The sequence below is a fragment of the Coregonus lavaretus genome (assembly GCF_964263955.1).
Source record: "Coregonus lavaretus genome assembly, contig: HAP1_SCAFFOLD_4625, whole genome shotgun sequence".
NCBI classification, from domain to species: Eukaryota; Metazoa; Chordata; class Actinopteri; order Salmoniformes; family Salmonidae; genus Coregonus; species Coregonus lavaretus.
In genome coordinates this window covers 28,040-48,443 of record NW_028165985.1, presented here as the reverse complement: position 1 = coordinate 48,443, position 20,404 = coordinate 28,040, and the positions used below count along the sequence as shown (strand labels likewise).

Sequence of the window (20,404 nt, the reverse complement as noted above, 5' to 3'; positions counted from 1 at the left end):
CCTCACTATCACCTATCACTAACTCTCCTCTCCTCATTATCACCTATCACTAACTCTCCTCTCCTCATTATCACCTATCACTAATGCTCCTCTCCTCATTATCACCTATCACTAACTCTCCTCTCCTCACTATCACCTAACTCTCCTCTCCTCACTATCACTCTCCTCTCCTCACTATCACCTATCACTAACTCTCCTCTCCTCATTATCACCTATCACTAACTCTCCTCTCTCATTATCACCTATCACTAATGCTCCTCTCCTCACTATCACCTATCACTAACTCTCCTCTCCTCTCCTCACTATCACCTATCACTAACTCTCCTCTCCTCACTATCACCTATCACTAACTCTCCTCTCCTCACTATCACCTATCACTAACTCTCCTCTCCTCACTATCACCTATCACTAACTCTCCTCTCCTCACTATCACCTATCACTAACTCTCCTCTCCTCACTATCACCTATCACTAACTCTCCTCTCCTCACTATCACCTATCACTAACTCTCCTCTCCTCACTATCACCTATCACTAACTCTCCTCTCCTACTATCACCTATCACTAACTCTCCTCTCCTCACTATCACTCTCCTCTCCTCACTATCACCTATCACTAACTCTCCTCTCCTACTATCACCTATCACTAACTCTCCTCTCCTCACTATCACTCTCCTCTCCTCACTATCACCTATCACTAACTCTCCTCTCCTCATTATCACCTATCACTAACTCTCCTCTCCTCACTATCACCTATCACTAACTCTCCTCTCCTCATTATCACCTATCACTAACTCTCCTCTCCTCACTATCACCTATCACTAACTCTCCTCTCCTCATTATCACCTATCACTAACTCTCCTCTCCTCATTATCACCTATCACTAACTCTCCTCTCCTCATTATCACCTATCACTAACTCTCCTCTCCTCATTATCACCTATCACTAACTCTCTCTCCTCATTATCCCTATCACTAACTCTCCTCTCCTCATTATCACCTATCACTAACTCTCCTCTCCTCACTATCACCTATCACTAACTCTCCTCTCCTCACTATCACCTATCACTAACTCTCCTCTCCTCACTATCACCTATCACTAACTCTCCTCTCCTCACTATCACCTATCACTAACTCTCCTCTCCTCACTATCACTAACTCTCCTCTCCTCATTATCACCTATCACTAACTCTCCTCTCCTCATTATCACCTATCACTAACTCTCCTCTCCTCACTATCACCTATCACTAACTCTCCTCTCCTCACTATCACCTATCACTAACTCTCCTCTCCTCACTATCACCTATCACTAACTCTCCTCTCCTCACTATCACCTATCACTAACTCTCCTCTCCTCATTATCACCTATCACTAACTCTCCTCTCCTCATATCACCTATCACTAACTCTCCTCTCCTCATTATCACCTATCACTAACTCTCCTCTCCTCATTATCACCTAACTCTCCTCTCCTCACTATCACTCTCCTCTCCTCACTATCACCTATCACTAACTCTCCTCTCCTCATTATCACCTATCACTAACTCTCCTCTCCTCATTATCACCTATCACTAATGCTCCTCTCCTCATTATCACCTATCACTAACTCTCCTCACTATCACTCTCCTCTCCTCACTATCACCTATCACTAACTCTCCTCTCCTCATTATCACCTATCACTAACTCTCCTCTCCTCACTATCACCTATCACTAACTCTCCTCTCCTCATTATCACCTATCACTAACTCTCCTCTCCTCACTATCACCTATCACTAACTCTCCTCTCCTCATTATCACCTATCACTAACTCTAATCTCCTCATTATCACCTATCACTAATTTCCTCTCCTCATTATCACCTATCACTAACTCTCCTCTCCTCACTATCACCTATCACTAACTCTCCTCTCCTCACTATCACCTATCACTAACTCTCCTCTCCTCACTATCACCTATCACTAACTCTCCTCTCCTCACTATCACCTATCACTAACTCTCCTCTCCTCATTATCACCTATCACTAACTCTCCTCTCCTCATTATCACCTATCACTAACTCTCCTCTCCTCATTATCACCTATCACTAACTCTCCTCTCCTCACTATCACCTATCACTAACTCTCCTCTCCTCACTATCACCTATCACTAACTCTCCTCTCCTCACTATCACCTATCACTAACTCTCCTCTCCTCACTATCACCTATCACTAACTCTCCTCTCCTCATTATCACCTATCACTAACTCTCCTCTCCTCATTATCACCTATCACTAACTCTCCTCTCCTCATTATCACCTATCACTAACTCTCCTCTCCTCATTATCACCTATCACTAACTCTCCTCTCCTCATTATCACCTATCACTAACTCTCCTCTCCTCATTATCACCTATCACTAACTGCTCCTCTCCTCATTATCACCTATCACTAACTCTCCTCTCCTCACTATCACCTATCACTAACTCTCCTCTCCTCACTATCACCTATCACTAACTCTCCTCTCCTCACTATCACCTATCACTAACTCTCCTCTCCTCACTATCACCTATCACTAACTCTCCTCTCCTCATTATCACCTATCACTAATGCTCCTCTCCTCATTATCACCTATCACTAACTCTCCTCTCCTCACTATCACCTAACTCTCCTCTCCTCACTATCACTCTCCTCTCCTCACTATCACCTATCACTAACTCTCCTCTCCTCATTATCACCTATCACTAACTCTCCTCTCCTCATTATCACCTATCACTAACTCTCCTCTCCTCATTATCACCTATCACTAACTCTCCTCTCCTCACTATCACCTATCACTAACTCTCCTCTCCTCATTATCACCTATCACTAACTCTCCTCTCCTCATTATCACCTATCACTAATGCTCCTCTCCTCATTATCACCTATCACTAACTCTCCTCTCCTCACTATCACCTATCACTAACTCTCCTCTCCTCACTATCACCTATCACTAACTCTCCTCTCCTCATTATCACCTATCACTAATGCTCCTCTCCTCATTATCACCTATCACTAACTCTCCTCTCCTCACTATCACCTATCACTAACTCTCCTCTCCTCACTATCACCTATCACTAACTCTCCTCTCCTCACTATCACCTATCACTAACTCTCCTCTCCTCATTATCACCTATCACTAATCTCCTCTCCTCATTATCACCTATCACTAACTCTCCTCTCCTCACTATCACCTATCTCCTCACTATCACTCTCCTCTCCTCACTATCACCTATCACTAACTCTCCTCTCCTCATTATCACCTATCACTAACTCTCCTCTCCTCATTATCACCTATCACTAATGCTCCTCTCCTCATTATCACCTATCACTAACTCTCCTCTCCTCACTATCACCTATCACTAACTCTCCTCTCCTCACTATCACCTATCACTAACTCTCCTCTCCTCATTATCACCTATCACTAACTCTCCTCTCCTCATTATCACCTATCACTAACTCTCCTCTCCTCATTATCACCTATCACTAACTCTCCTCTCCTCATTATCACCTATCACTAACTCTCCTCTCCTCATTATCACCTATCACTAACTCTCCTCTCCTCATTATCACCTATCACTAACTCTCCTCTCCTCACTATCACCTATCACTAACTCTCCTCTCCTCACTATCACCTATCACTAACTCTCCTCTCCTCACTATCACCTATCACTAACTCTCCTCTCCTCATTATCACCTATCACTAACTCTCCTCTCCTCATTATCACCTATCACTAACTCTCCTCTCCTCATTATCACCTATCACTAACTCTCCTCTCCTCATTATCACCTATCACTAACTCTCCTCTCCTCATTATCACCTATCACTAACTCTCCTCTCCTCATTATCACCTATCACTAATGCTCCTCTCCTCATTATCACCTATCACTAACTCTCCTCTCCTCACTATCACCTATCACTAACTCTCCTCTCCTCACTATCACCTATCACTAACTCTCCTCTCCTCACTATCACCTATCACTAACTCTCCTCTCCTCACTATCACCTATCACTAACTCTCCTCTCCTCATTATCACCTATCACTAATGCTCCTCTCCTCATTATCACCTATCACTAACTCTCCTCTCCTCACTATCACCTAACTCTCCTCTCCTCACTATCACTCTCCTCACTATCACCTATCACTAACTCTCCTCTCCTCATTATCACCTATCACTAACTCTCCTCTCCTCACTATCGCCTATCACTAACTCTCCTCTCCTCACTATCACCTATCACTAACTCTCCTCTCCTCACTATCACCTATCACTAACTCTCCTCTCCTCATTATCACCTATCACTAATGCTCCTCTCCTCATTATCACCTATCACTAATGCTCCTCTCCTCATTATCACCTATCACTAACTCTCCTCTCCTCATTATCACCTATCACTAACTCTCCTCTCCTCATTATCACCTATCACTAACTCTCCTCTCCTCATTATCACCTATCACTAATGCTCCTCTCCTCATTATCACCTATCACTAACTCTCCTCTCCTCACTATCACCTATCACTAACTCTCCTCTCCTCACTATCACCTATCACTAACTCTCCTCTCCTCACTATCACCTATCACTAACTCTCCTCTCCTCACTATCACTAACTCTCCTCTCCTCACTATCACCTATCACTAACTCTCCTCTCCTCACTATCACCTATCACTAACTCTCCTCTCCTCACTATCACCTATCACTAACTCTCCTCTCCTCACTATCACCTATCACTAACTCTCCTCTCCTCATTATCACCTATCACTAACTCTCCTCTCCTCACTATCACCTATCACTAACTCTCCTCTCCTCACTATCACCTATCACTAACTCTCCTCTCCTCACTATCACCTATCACTAACTCTCCTCTCCACACTATCACCTATCACTAACTCTCATCTCCTCACTATCACCTATCACTAACTCTCCTCATTATCACCTATCACTAACTCTCCTCTCCTCATTATCACCTATCACTAACTCATGAATAAATGAGTGAAGGATTTAATACTTTATCCTGATGTCATGAATAAAGAACGCAGAGTAAGCGCAATGATTGGGCAACATACCTTCACTAACGCTCCTCTCCTCACTATCATCATACCTTCATAAATAATGTTTCCTCTTTGACTGTTTGATAAACTACCATAAATAGAGTAAAGTGGCAGGGGAAAGAAACAACTGTAAATGTGTTTACCATATCTACGGTAAATGTGTTTACCATATCTACGGTAAATGTGTTTACCATATCTACGGTAAATGTGTTTACCATATCTACGGTAAATGTGTTTACCATATCTACGGTAAATGTGTTTACCATATATACGGTAAATGTGTTTACCATATCTACGGTAAATGTGTTTACCATATCTAGCATTCGGGAGCTTTGGAGGATTTTACATTTTGTGGTCGTCAACTTCAGAGTTGCATCCGCGGGTCGTAAAAAACAACATTTGCATGACACGAGCTGAATTCAATGTAAAAGGCTTTGAAAATAAAAAGCTTGGTATAAACTCAGTGCTCCGTTGACATTTCACAGAGATACGCTTGTTTTCGTGAGAAATCTTTGACTAACCGGTGCCCCCGCACATTGACTCTGTACCGGTACCCCCCTGTATATAGCCTCCCTACTGTTATTTCCCATTGACTCTGTACCGGTACCCCCCTGTAAATAGCCTCCCTACTGTTATTTCCCATTGACTCTGTACCGGTACCCCCCTGTATATAGCCTCTCTACTGTTATTTCCCATTGACTCTGTACCGGTACCCCCTGTATATAGCCTCCCTACTGTTATTTCCATTGACTCTGTACCGGTACCCCCCTGTATATAGCCTCCCATACTGTTATTTCCCATTGACTCTGTACCGGTACCCCCTGTATATAGCCTCCCTACTGTTATTTCCCATTGACTCTGTACCGGTACCCCCCCTGTATATAGCCTCTCTACTGTTATTTTACTGCTGCTCTTTAATTATTATTATTTTTTAAATTTTTACTTATCTATTTTTTACTTAACACTTACTTTTCTTAAAACTGCATTGTTGGTTAAGGGCTTGTAAGTAAGTATTTCACTGTAAGGTCTACACCTGTTGTATTCGGCGCATGTGGTAAATACAACTTCATTTGATTTGAATTTAATCTGAAAAGTGTATACTAAAATATGAAACTACATGTACGTCTAAATCGATATCTATCTGACCTCTATTGTTTTATGTCCGGTGGATTCTAGAAGAGAGATGACTAGTTCAACGGTGAGCATGTCAGTTAGCCTTCATTCTCTCACAGCCTCCAGCCCAGCTGATGTAGTGTGGTGTAAATCTCATGATTTTTTGACCACTTTATCTACCTGGCCTCCATTGATTTAGTCACCACTAATTCTGCCAATTACAAGGGTAAAAAAAAATATATATATATAACCTTTGAAACCTATGACGATAACGTACGACTTGTCAGGTGTATCTATAGTATCTTTGTAAACTCCCTACTGGGACATTAAAGATGGACTTGAACGAGATTTGACTGTATACGTGTAATAAAGGAGTAATCACCCTTGTTAAGTGGCAGTCCTGCTCCCTGTGCCCTGGTTAAAGAGGAGTTGGCCCACACACTCCTTCCACACTGCTGCTGGCCTGTCAGAAAGCTGCTGCTGCTGGTCTTTGGGTTCACGCCTGAGACAGAGAGAGAGAGAGAGAGAGAGAGAGAGAGAGAGAGAGAGAGAGAGAGAGAGAGAGAGAGAGAGAGAGAGAGAGAGAGAGAGAGAGGGGACAGAGAGAGAGAGAGGGGACAGAGAGAGAGAGAGGGGACAGAGAGAGAGAGAGGGGACAGAGAGATAGAGGACAGAGAGAGAGAGAGCGAGAGAAGAGAGAGAGAGGACAGAGAGAGAGAGGACAGAGAGAGAGAGGACAGAGAGAGAGGACAGAGAGAGAGGACAGAGAGAGAGACTTGGTTGAGCACAGGACAGGTAACAGAGATGTATCTACAGTGCATTCAGAAAATATTCAGACCCATTCCCTTTCTCCACCTTTTGTTACGTTACAGCCTTATTCTAAAATGGATTCAATATTTTTTTTTCTCATCAATCTACACACAATACCCATAATGAAAAAGCGAAAACAGGTTTTAGAAATGTTTACATAAGTATTCAGACCCTTTGCTATGAGACTCGAAATCGAGCTCAGGTGCATCCTGTTTCCATTGATCATCCTTAAGATGTTTCTACAACTTGACTGGAGTCCACCTGTGGTAAATGTTCAATTGATTGGACATGATTTGGAAAGGCACACACCTGTCTATATAAGCTCCCACAGTTGACAGTGCATGTCAGAGCAAAAACCAAGCCATGAGGTCGAAAGAATTGTCCATAGAGCTCTGAGATAGGATTGTGTCGAGGCACAGATCTGGGGAAGGGTACCAAAAAATATCTGCAGCATTGAAGGTCCCCAAGAACACAGTGGAAGAAGTTGGCCGTCCGGACAAACTGAGCAATCGAGGGAGAAGGGCATTGGTCAGGGAGGTGACCAAGAACCCAATGGTCACTCTGACAGAGCTCCCAAGTTTCTCTGTGGAGATGGGATAACCTTCCAGAAGGACAACAATCTCTGCAGCACTCCACCAATCAGGCCTTTATGGTAGAGTGGCCAGACGGAAGCCACTCCTCAGTAAAATGCACATGACAGTCCACTTGGAGTTTGCCAAAAGGCACCTAAAGGACTCTCACATAATGAGAAACAAGATTCTCTGGTCTGATGAAACCAAGATTGAACTCTTTGGCCTGAATGCCAAGCGTCACGTCTGGAGGAAATCTGGCACCATCCCTACGGTGAAGCATGGGGGTGGCAACATCATGCTGTGAGGATGTTTTTCAGCAGCAGGGACTGGGAGACTAGTAAGGATCGAGGGAAAGATGAATGGAGCAAAGTACAGAGAGATCCTTGATGAAAACCTGCTCCAGAGTGCTCAGTACCTCAGACTGGGGCGAAGGTTCACCTTCCAACAGGACAACGACCCTAATCACACAGCCAAGACAACGCAGGAGTGGCTTCGGGACAAGTCTCTGAATATCCTTGAGTGGCCCAGCCAGAGCCCGGACTTGAATCCGATCGAACATCTCTGGAGAGACCTGAAAATAGCTGTGCAGCGACGCTCCCCATCCAACTTGACAGAGCTTGAAAGGATCTGCAGAGAAGAATGGGAGAAGCTCCCCAAATACAGGTGTGCCAAGCTTGTAGCGTCATACCCAAGAAGACACGAGGCTGTAATCGCTGCCAAAGGTGCTTCAAGAAAGTACTGAGTAAAGGGTCTGAATATCTATGTAAATGTGATATTTCCATTGTTTATTTTTTTATAAATTTGCAAAAATTTCTACAAACCTGTTTTTGCTTTGTCATTATGGGGTATTGATGAGGGGAAAAAACAATAATTTAATCCATTTTAGAATAAGGCTGTAACGTAACAAAATGTGGAAAACGTCAAGGGGTCTGAATACTTTCCGAATGCCACTGTATATAATGCACTGTATGTGATGACGATTTAATACTATTCCAGGTTGACAAGGGTCTTTCCAAAGGCACACTGTCTGGGAGTCTCTTCAAGTGTGTGTTGTTGGGACTGGCTGGCATTAAAGTAAGAGCTGAAGACCCAAAACGTTAAAGAGGCCCAGACTAACAAACCAAGTCACACACTGTATTACTCCCCAGTTTATATTATTTACTGACTGGACTACTGACTGGACTACTGACTGGACTACTGACTGGACTACTGACTGGACCACTGACTGGGCCACTGACTGGACTACTGACTGGACCACTGACTGACTGGACCACTGACTGGACCACTGACTGGACCACTGACTGGACTACTGACTGGACCACTGACTGGACCACTGACTGGACTACTGACTGGACTACTGACTGACTGGACCACTGACTGGACTACTGACTGGACTACTGACTGGACCACTGACTGGACTACTGACTGGACCACTGACTGGGCCACTGACTGGACTACTGACTGGGCCACTGACTGGGCCACTGACTGGACCACTGACTGGGCCACTGACTGACTGGACCACTGACTGGGCCACTGACTGGACCACTGACTGGGCCACTGACTGGGCCACTGACTGGACTACTGACTGGGCCACTGACTGGGCCACTGACTGGACCACTGACTGGGCCACTGACTGGACCACTGACTGGGCCACTGACTGGGCCACTGACTGGACCACTGACTGGACCACTGACTGGACTACTGACTGGACCACTGACTGGACCACTGACTGGACCACTGACTGGACCACTGACTGACTGGACCACTGACTGGACCACTGACTGGACCACTGACTGGGCCACTGACTGGGCCACTGACTGGGCCACTGACTGACTGGACTACTGACTGGACCACTGACTGACTGGACCACTGACTGGACTACTGACTGGACTACTGACTGGACCACTGACTGACTGGACCACTGACTGGACCACTGACTGGACTACTGACTGGACTACTGACTGGACCACTGACTGGACTACTGACTGGACCACTGACTGACTGGACCACTGACTGGGCCACTGACTGGACTACTGACTGGACCACTGACTGGACCACTGACTGGGCCACTGACTGGACCACTGACTGGACTACTGACTGGACCACTGACTGACTGGACCACTGACTGGACCACTGACTGGACCACTGACTGGGCCACTGACTGGGCCACTGACTGGACCACTGACTGGACCACTGACTGGACTACTGACTGGACCACTGACTGACTGGACCACTGACTGACTGGACCACTGACTGGACCACTGACTGGACCACTGACTGGACCACTGACTGGGCCACTGACTGGGCCACTGACTGGACTACTGACTGGACCACTGACTGGACCACTGACTGACTGGACCACTGACTGGACCACTGACTGGACCACTGACTGGACCACTGACTGGACTACTGACTGGACTACTGACTGGACCACTGACTGACTGGACTACTGACTGACTGGACTACTGACTGGACCACTGACTGGACCACTGACTGGACCACTGACTGGGCCACTGACTGGACCACTGACTGGACCACTGACTGGACCACTGACTGGACCACTGACTGGACTACTGACTGGACCACTGACTGGACCACTGACTGGACCACTGACTGGACCACTGACTGGACCACTGACTGGACTACTGACTGACTGGACCACTGACTGGACCACTGACTGGACTACTGACTGGGCCACTGACTGGACCACTGACTGGACTACTGACTGGACCACTGACTGGACTACTGACTGGACTACTGACTGGACCACTGACTGGACTACTGACTGACTGGACCACTGACTGGACTACTGACTGGACCACTGACTGGACTACTGACTGGACTACTGACTGGACTACTGACTGGACCACTGACTGGACTACTGACTGACTGGACCACTGACTGGACCACTGACTGGACTACTGACTGACTGGACCACTGACTGGACTACTGACTGGACCACTGACTGGACTACTGACTGACTGGACCACTGACTGGACCACTGACTGGACCACTGACTGGACCACTGACTGGACCACTGACTGGACCACTGACTGGACTACTGACTGACTGGACTACTGACTGGACTACTGACTGGACCACTGACTGGACTACTGACTGGACCATTGACTGGACTACTGACTGGACTACTGACTGGACCATTGACTGGACTACTGACTGACTGGACCACTGACTGGACCACTGACTGGACCACTGACTGGACTACTGACTGGACCATTGACTGGACTACTGACTGGACTACTGACTGGACCATTGACTGGACTACTGACTGACTGGACCACTGACTGGACCACTGACTGGACCACTGACTGGACTACTGACTGGACTACTGACTGGACCACTGACTGGACCACTGACTGACTGGACCACTGACTGGACCACTGGCTGGACCACTGACTGGACTACTGACTGGACTACTGACTGGGCCACTGACTGGACCATTGACTGGACCACTGACTGGACTACTGACTGGACCACTGACTGGACTACTGACTGGACCATTGACTGGACCCTCCAGGTTTCAGCACCACAGGACTTTACCAGCGAGGTACACTATATATACAAGAGTATGTGGACACCCTTTCAAATTAGTGGATTCGGCTATTTCAGCCACACCTGTTGCTGACAGGTGTATAAAATCGAGCACACAGCCAGGGACTTTACCAGGGAGGTCTCTGGACCCTACAGGTTTCAGCACCACAGGACTTTACCAGGGAGGTCTCTGGACCCTACAGGTTTCAGCACCACAGGACTTTACCAGGGAGGTCTCTGGACCCTACAGGTTTCAGCACCACAGGACTTTACCAGGGAGGTCTCTGGACCCTACAGGTTTCAGCACCACAGGACTTTACCAGGGAGGTATCTGGAATGGTGCAGGTAGTGTTGCTTCACTGATGATGTGTTGGACTTGGGCTCTGCAAACCTACACACAATCAAACAATACATTAATCAATATAAAACTGCATGTAGAAATACCGTATAAGTGGGTGTCATTTTATAAGACAAGAATGTATCATGTCTAGGAGCCAGGAGTTTTCCTGACCACATGATCACTAGGAAAAAATAGCATATTTAACTATTTTGTTGCTGGTAATCCCATTGAGACCAAGGTCTCGTCTGCGACTATGCCCAAAAGGTTCTGACCATGTAACCTGCCTAGAACAAACCGGGCCTAATCCCTAGCCAGGCATGGCAGGAAGAAGCAGAAGGACCTACCAGTCATTGTCCTGGTCCTGGTGTTTGTCCCTGAGAGATGCCATGCTGGGTTTCTTGGAGAAGGAGATGCCGAGGTCAGAGTCGTCCACCTCGTCCCAGGTGCCTGTTGACGTCTGTCCCCACCACATCCTACCGCTCCTGAACCCTGATGTGCCGTTCTCACACCCCGCTGGAGTGGCTTTCTGTTGGACAAGTTCCACATCAAATCCCACACGATAATGATGTCATGTATTATAGAGGACTCCAAATTAAATACTGTACCATGAGTTGACTAGGACTGGTCCACAATGTGGTTTTTAAAATCTGTATTTTGTATTGTCAACTATCAAAGATTTTACTGAGTTAATGTTCATGTCAGGAAATAAGTACATTGAAATAAATTCATTAGGCCCTGATCTATGGATTTCACATGACTGGGAATACAGATATGCATCTGTTGGTCACAGATACCTTAAAAAAAAGGTAGGGGCGTGGATCAGAAAACCAGTCAGTATCTGGTGTGACCACCATTTGCATCATGCAGCGCTACATCTCCTTTGCATAGAGTTGATCAGGCTGTTGATTGTGGCCTGTGGAATGTTGTCCCACTCCTCTTCAATGGCTGTGCGATGTTGTTGGATATTGGCAGGAACTGGAACATGCTGTCGTACACATCGATCCAGAGCATCCCAAACATGCTCAATGGGTTACATGTCTGGTGAGTATGCAGGCCATGGAAGAACTGGGACATTTTCAGCTTCCAGGAATTGCGTACAGATCCTTGCGACATGGGGCCGTGCATTATCATGCTGAAACATGAGGTGGCGGCACGACAATGGGCCTCAGGATCTCGTCACGGTATCTCTGTGCATTAAAATTGCCATCGATAAAATGCAATTGTGTTCGTTGTCCGTAACTTATGCCTGCCCATACCATAACCCCACCGCCACCATGGGGCACTCTGTTTACAACATTGACATCAGCAAACCGCTCACCCATACGACGCCATACACGTGGTCTGTGGTTGTGAGGCCGGTTGGACGTAATCCCAAATTCTCTAAAACGACATTGGAGGCAGCTTATGGTAGAGAAATTAACATTTATTTATCTGGCAACAGCTCTGGTGGACATTCCTGCAGTCAGCATTCCAATTGCACGCTCCCTCAAAACTTGAGACATCTGTGGCATTGTGTTGTGTGACAAAACTGCATATTTTAGTGGCCTTTTATTGTCCCCAGCACAAGGTGCACCTGTGTAATGATCATGCTGTTCCACCAGCTTCTTGATATGGCACACCTGTCAGGTGGATGGATTATCTTGTCGAATGAGAAATGCTCACTAACAGGGATGTAAACAAATTTCTGCACAACATTTGAGAGAAATAAGCTTTTAGTCCGTATGGAAAATTCCTGTGATCTTTTATTTCAGCTCATGAAACATGGGACCAACACGTTACATGTTGCGCTTATATTGTTGTTCAGTGTACAATAACCCCGTTTGTGAGAGGACATAAATTGATACAAAGAAACAAATACTGACAGTAGCTATTACCTTTAAAGTATATATAGGTTATATATTAAAGTATATCCCAGCCTATTGTATACAATACAGTACTATCCTATTTACATCGGAGTCATTTAGCAGACGCTCTTATCCAGAGCCACTACAGTAGTGAGTCATTTAGCAGACGCTCTTATCCAGAGAGACTACAGTAGTGAGTCATTTAGCAGACGCTCTTATCCAGAGTCTTACAGTAGTGAGTCATTTAGCAGACGCTCTTATCCAGAGTCACTACAGTAGTGAGTCATTTAGCAGACGCTCTGATCCAGAGTCACCACAGTAGTGAGTCATTTAGCAGACGCTCTTTTCCAGAGCCACTACAGTAGTGAGTCATTTAGCAGACACTCTTATCCAGAGACACTACAGTAGTGAGTCATTTAGCAGACGCTCTTATCCAGAGTCTTACAGTAGTGAGTCATTTAGCAGACGCTCTTATCCAGAGTCACTACAGTAGTGAGTCATTTAGCAGACTCTCTTATCCAGAGCCACTACAGTAGTGAGTCATTTAGCAGACACTCAATTCCAGAGAGACTACAGTAGTGAGTCATTTAGCAGACTCTCATCCAGAGAGACTACAGTAGTGAGTCATTTAGCAGACACTCTTATCCAGAGTCATTACAGTAGTGAGTCATTTAGCAGACGCTCTTATCCAGAGCGACTACAGTAGTGAGTCATTTAGCAGACGCTCTTATCCAGAGTCACTACAGTAGTGAGTCATTTAGCAGACACTCTTATCCAGAGTCACTACAGTAGTGAGTCATTTAGCAGACGCTCTTATCCAGAGCCACTACAGTAGTGAGTCATTTAGCAGACGCTCTTATCCAGAGCCATCTACAGTTAGTGCATTCATCTTAAGATAGCTAGGTGAGACAACCATATCTCAGTCATAGTAAGTCCATAATACTATAATGTTAGTACTATAGTAAGCTCTTGGCCCTTACAAAAATATATTTGTCTATCTCCGTATAATCTCCATAATCCATAGAGATAATACTGCTATATGGCTGGCTACATCACTGACCTGTGGCTGGGTGTGTTTGACCAGGCTGAGTGGATGGCTAGCTACATCACTGACCTGTGGCTGGGTGTGTTTGACCAGGCTGAGTGGGGATGGCTAGCTACATCACTGACCTGTGGCTGGGTGTGTTTGACCAGGCTGAGTGGGGATGGCTGGCTACATCACTGACCTGTGGCTGGGTGTGTTTGACCAGGCTGAGTGGGGATGGCTAGCTACATCACTGACCTGTGGCTGGGTGTGTTTGACCAGGCTGAGTGGGGATGGCTGGTACTGCTGCTGGCTGTGTCCGTCCCAGTCTGTGTTGGAGAGTCTGTGATGGTCAGTGTTATGCTGAGGCTGGTGGTGGTGGACCCTGCCCTGACCCTGACCCTGACCCTGACCCTGGGTGTGGGCTGGCTGGGGCTGGAGGTCGGCCTTCCAGACGGGGAGAGGTTTGGGCTCTGTGGAGGAGGCCTGCTGTGCTGCTGCTGCGGTCCTGCTCACGGCTTTGTGCTGCTCCAGGTACTGAGGTGGAGGACCCAATGCCTGGCCCAGGTACCTCAGAGCCTGGAAAAACAGTGTGTAATCATCATATTAATCCTCACTGATGGTGGGTCTCTTCTGGGGTTAGGGTTAATATGTGTACCTGCACTGCGGTGGGTCTCTTCTGGGGTTAGGGTTAATATGTGTACCTGCACTGCGGTGGGTCTCTTCTGGGGTTAGGGTTAATATGTGTACCTGCACTGCGGTGGGTCTCTTCTGGGGGTCCCACTGTAGCATATCCCTCATCAGAACCACTGCCTCATTGGAGGCGTTGGGGACCAGCAAGCGCAGGCTGGTCGGGACACACTGGGGGAAACGGAAGTTCATAGAGGCTGCCAGGTTATAGCCCTCAGGCCAGTCCGTCTGATAACGGGAAGATGGAGAAGGAAAGTTGAGTAAGCAACACCAACAACAACAGTAACAGCAACAGGATCTCCCGAGTGGCGCAGCGGTCTTCCCATTACCAGACGTCTCTGAGGCGTCACTACAGCCCCGGGTTCGATCCCAGGCTGTGTCACAGCCGGCCGTGACCGAGAGACCCATGATGTAACAGTAACAACAACAACAACAGCAGCAGCAACAACAACATGAACAACAACAACAACAACATTAACAACAACAACATTAACAACAACAACAACATTAACAACAACAACATTAACAACAACAACAACAACATTAACAACAACAACATTAACAACAACAACATTAACAACAACAACAACATTAACAACAACAACATTAACAACAACAACAACAGCAACAGTAACAACAGCAGCAACAACATGAACAACAACAACATTAACAACAACAACAACAACATTAACAACAACAACATTAACAACAACAACAACATTAACAACAACAACATTAACAACAACAACAACAACAACATTAACAACAACAACAACAACATTAACAACAACAACAACAACATTAACAACAACAACAACAACATTAACAACAACAACAACAACAGCGGTGGGTGAGTAATTGAGTGAGTAGGTGAGTTTCACACGTGTTTAGAAAGCCATGATAATGAAATAAACATTGACCTCCGAATCTCTTCAGCTCCCCACCTTCTCCATGGTTCCCAGCATGTGTACAGTGGGGGAAAAAAGTATTTAGTCAGCCACCAATTGTGCAAGTTCTCCCACTTAAAAAGATGAGAGAGGCCTGTAATTTACATCATAGGTACACGTTAACTATGACAGACAAATTGAGAAAAGAAATCCAGAAAATCACATTGTAGGATTTTTTATGAATTTATTTGCAAATGATGGTGGAAAATAAGTATTTGGTCACCTACAAACAAGCAAGATTTCTGGCTCTCACAGACCCGTAACTTCTTCTTTAAGAGGCTCCTCTGTCCTCCACTCGTTACCTGTATTAATGGCACCTGTTTGAACTTGTTATCAGTATAAAAGACACCTGTCCACAACCTCAAACAGTCACACTCCAAACTCCACTATGGCCAAGACCAAAGAGCTGTCAAAGGACACCAGAAACAAAATTGTAGACCTGCACCAGGCTGGGAAGACTGAATCTGCAATAGGTAAGCAGCTTGGTTTGAAGAAATCAACTGTGGGAGCAATTATTAGGAAATGGAAGACATACAAGACCACTGATAATCTCCCTCGATCTGGGGCTCCACGCAAGATCTCACCCCGTGGGGTCAAAATGATCACAAGAACGGTGAGCAAAAATCCCAGAACCACACGGGGGGACCTAGTGAATGACCTGCAGAGAGCTGGGACCAAAGTAACAAAGCCTACCATCAGTAACACACTACGCCGCCAGGGACTCAAATCCTGCAGTGCCAGACGTGTCCCCCTGCTTAAGCCAGTACATGTCCAGGCCCGTCTGAAGTTTGCTAGAGTGCATTTGGATGATCCAGAAGAGGATTGGGAGAATGTCATACGGTCAGATGAAACCAAAATATAACTTTTTGGTAAAAACTCAACTCGTCGTGTTTGGAGGACAAAGAATGCTGAGTTGCATCCAAAGAACACCATACCTACTGTGAAGCATGGGGGTGGAAACATCATGCTTTGGGGCTGTTTTTCTGCAAAGGGACCAGGACGACTGATCCGTGTAAAGGAAAGAATGAATGGGGCCATGTATCGTGAGATTTTGAGTTAAAACCTCCTTCCATCAGCAAGGGCATTGAAGATGAAACGTGGCTGGGTCTTTCAGCATGACAATGATCCCAAACACACCGCCCGGGCAACAAAGGAGTGGCTTCGTAAGAAGCATTTCAAGGTCCTGGAGTGGCCTAGCCAGTCTCCAGATCTCAACCCCATAGAAAATCTTTGGAGGGAGTTGAAAGTCTGTGTTGCCCAGCGACAGCCCCAAAACATCACTGCTCTAGAGGAGATCTGCATGGAGGAATGGGCCAAAATACCAGCAACAGTGTGTGAAAACCTTGTGAAGACTTACAGAAAACGTTTGACCTGTGTCATTGCCAACAAAGGGTATATAACAAAGTATTGAGAAACTTTTTTTTTTTTTTCTCATTTTGTCTGTCATAGTTGACATGTACCTATGATGAAAATTACAGGCCTCTCTCATCTTTTTAAGTGGGAGAACTTGCACAATTGGTGGCTGACTAAATACCTTTTTTCCCCACTGTTTGTGTGAATGAGTCTTCTTGCCCACCTTCTTCATGGTGCCCAGCATGTGTATGTGTGAATGAGTCTTCTTGCCCACCTTCTTCACGGTGCCCAGCACCTGGCAGATCTTGAAGATCTCGTCCACTTCGCTGTTTCCAGGGAACAGAGGTTTGAGTGTGTATAGCTCTGCCATGATGCAGCCCACTGCCCAGATGTCTATAGGAGAGCTGTAGGACTGAGACCTCAGGAGCACCTCGGGGGCTCTGTACCTGGGGAGGGGAGGAGACAGGAGGATCAGGGGCTCTGTACCTGGGGAGGGGAGGAGACAGGAGGATCAGGGGCTCTGTACCTGGGGAGGGGAGGAGACAGGAGGATCAGGGGCTCTGTACCTGGGGAGGGGAGGAGACAGGAGGATCAGGGGCTCTGTACCTGGGGAGGGGAGGAGACAGGAGGATCAGGGGCTCTGTACCTGGGGAGGGGAGGAGACAGGAGGATCAGGGGCTCTGTACCTGGGGAGGGGAGGAGACAGGAGGATCAGGGGCTCTGTACCTGGGGAGGGGAGGAGACAGGAGGATCAGGGGCTCTGTACCTGGGGAGGGGAGGAGACAGGAGGATCAGGGGCTCTGTACCTGGGGAGGGGAGGAGACAGGAGGATCAGGGGCTCTGTACCTGGGGAGGGGAGGAGACAGGAGGATCAGGGGCTCTGTACCTGGGGAGGGGAGGAGACAGGAGGATCAGGGGCTCTGTACCTGGGGAGGGGAGGAGACAGGAGGATCAGGTAGACTATACAGCCACGCACATGCACACGGTGCGTTCGGAAAGTATTCAGACCCCTTCCCTTTTTTTCCACATTTTGTTACGTTACAGCCTTATTCTAAAATTGATTACATTTTCAAAAATCCTCATCAATCTACACACAATACCCGATAATGACAAAGCAAAAACAGGTTTTAAGAATGGTTTGCAAATGTATAAAAAAATATATATATATTATCTTATTTACATAAGTATTCAGACCCTTTGCTATGAGACTCGAAATTGGACATGATTTGGAAAGGCACACACCTGTCTATATAAGGTACCACAGTTGACAGAGCATGTCAGAGCAAAAACGAAGCCATCAGGTCAAAGGAATTGTCCGTAGAGCTTCGAGACAGGATTGTGTCGAGGCACAGATCTGGGAAAGGGTACCAAAACATTTCTGCAGCATTGAAGGTCCCCAAGAACACAGTGGCCTCAATCATTCTTAAATGGAAGAAGTTTGGAACCATCAAGCTGGCCACCCGGCCAAACTGAGCAATCGGGGGAGAAGGGCCTTGGTCAGGGAGGTGACCAAGAACCCAATGGTCACAGACTGGGGCGAAGGTCCACCTTCCAACAAGACAACAACCCTAAACACACAGCCAAGAAAACGCAGGAGTGGCTTCGGGACAAGTCTCTGAATGTCCTTGAGTTGCCCAGCCAGAGCCCGGACTCTAACCAAATCTAACATCTCTGGAGAGACCTAAAAATAGCTGTGCAGCGACGCTCCCCATCCAACCTGACAGAGCTTGAGAGGATGTGCAGAGAATAATGGGAGAAACTCCCCAAATACAGGTGCAAAATTTGCAAAACATTCTAAAAACCTGTTTTTGCTTTGTCATTATGGGGTATTGTGTGTAGATTGATGAGGGAAAAAAACGATTTAATCAATTTTAGAATAAGGCTGTAACGTAGCAAATTGTGGAAAAAGTCAAGGGGTCTGAATACTTTCTGAATGCACTGTATGTACACACACACACACACACACACACACACACACACACAGACACAGACAGACACACACATTGTTGTTGTTCCTGTCCTGTGTCTCCTGAAGGGATTAACCTCCGATGAGTCAGAATCATTTAATCCCTGAGCTCTAAACCACATGGTGAAATGACCAAAGCCTGTTACAAAGGCTTTATAGACAGACAACAGTATAGACCTCGTAGGATCAGCCTCACCTCACGTCCTGCAGAGGTCTGCCTTTAGTGAGTTTAAAGCCTGACAGACAAACACAGTAAACCGCTTGAAGGTCAGAGGTTGATGTTGTTTTGTTTGTCATGTGATCCTCTTATTGTATTTTATTTATCTTTATAATTATTATCCAAAAATAATAAATAAATAAATATATAAATGCAAAAATGTGCAGTTTTGTCACAACACAATGCCACAGATGTCTCAAGTTTTGAGGGAGTGTGCAATTGGCATGCTGACTGCAGGAATGTATACCAGAGCTGTTGCCAGATAATTGAATGTTAATTTCTCTACCATAAGCCGCCTCCAACGTCGTTTTAGAGAATTTGTCAGTATGTCGAACCAGCCTCATAACCGTAGACCACGTGTAACTTTTGAATGGTAGTGTAGGTACAGACTGGTTGATATATACTGACATATACATATATACAGACTGTTACAGTAGGTACAGACTATATATTTCCAACAGTCTTGAAGGAGTTCCCACATATGCTGAGCACTTGTTGGCTGCTTTTCCTTCACTCTGCGGTCCAACTCATCTCAAACCATCTCAATTGGGTTGAGGTCGGGTGATTGTGGAGGCCAGGTAATTCTGATGCAGCACTCCATCACTCTCCTTCTTGGTAAAATAGCCCTTATACAGCCTGGAGGTGTGTTGGGTCATTGTCCTGTTGAAAAACAAATGTTAGTCCCACTAAGTGCAAACCAGATGGGATGGCGTATCGCTGCAGAATGCTGTGGTAGCTATGCTGGTTCATTCTTAATAAATCACAGACAGTGTCACCAGCAAAGCACCCCCACACCATAACACCTCCTCCTCCATGCTTTACGGTGGGAAATACACATGCAGAGATCATCCGTTCACCTACTCTGCGTCTCACAAAGACACGGCGGTTGGAACCAAAAATCTCTAATTTGGACTCATCAGA

At 46.2% G+C, this 20,404-nt stretch overlaps 1 protein-coding gene across 1 annotated transcript in view; it reads right to left on the bottom strand.

The window, feature by feature from the left end:
• Window positions 1–11,422: 11,422 nt before the first annotated feature.
• Window positions 11,423–20,404, bottom strand: part of LOC311115228 (serine/threonine-protein kinase MAK-like) — a gene marked incomplete at its 3' end in the record, with an annotated part of 36,040 nt that continues 27,058 nt past the window's right edge. The window contains exons 7-12 of the mRNA XM_084190424.1: window positions 17,575–17,746; window positions 15,061–15,228; window positions 14,724–14,889; window positions 14,569–14,639; window positions 11,787–11,968; window positions 11,423–11,493 (exon numbers count right to left, since the gene is read on the bottom strand). Of these exons, the coding sequence (XP_084046550.1) occupies window positions 11,423–11,493; window positions 11,787–11,968; window positions 14,569–14,639; window positions 14,724–14,889; window positions 15,061–15,228; window positions 17,575–17,746 (830 nt within the window). The remainder of the gene's footprint in view (window positions 11,494–11,786; window positions 11,969–14,568; window positions 14,640–14,723; window positions 14,890–15,060; window positions 15,229–17,574; window positions 17,747–20,404) is intronic.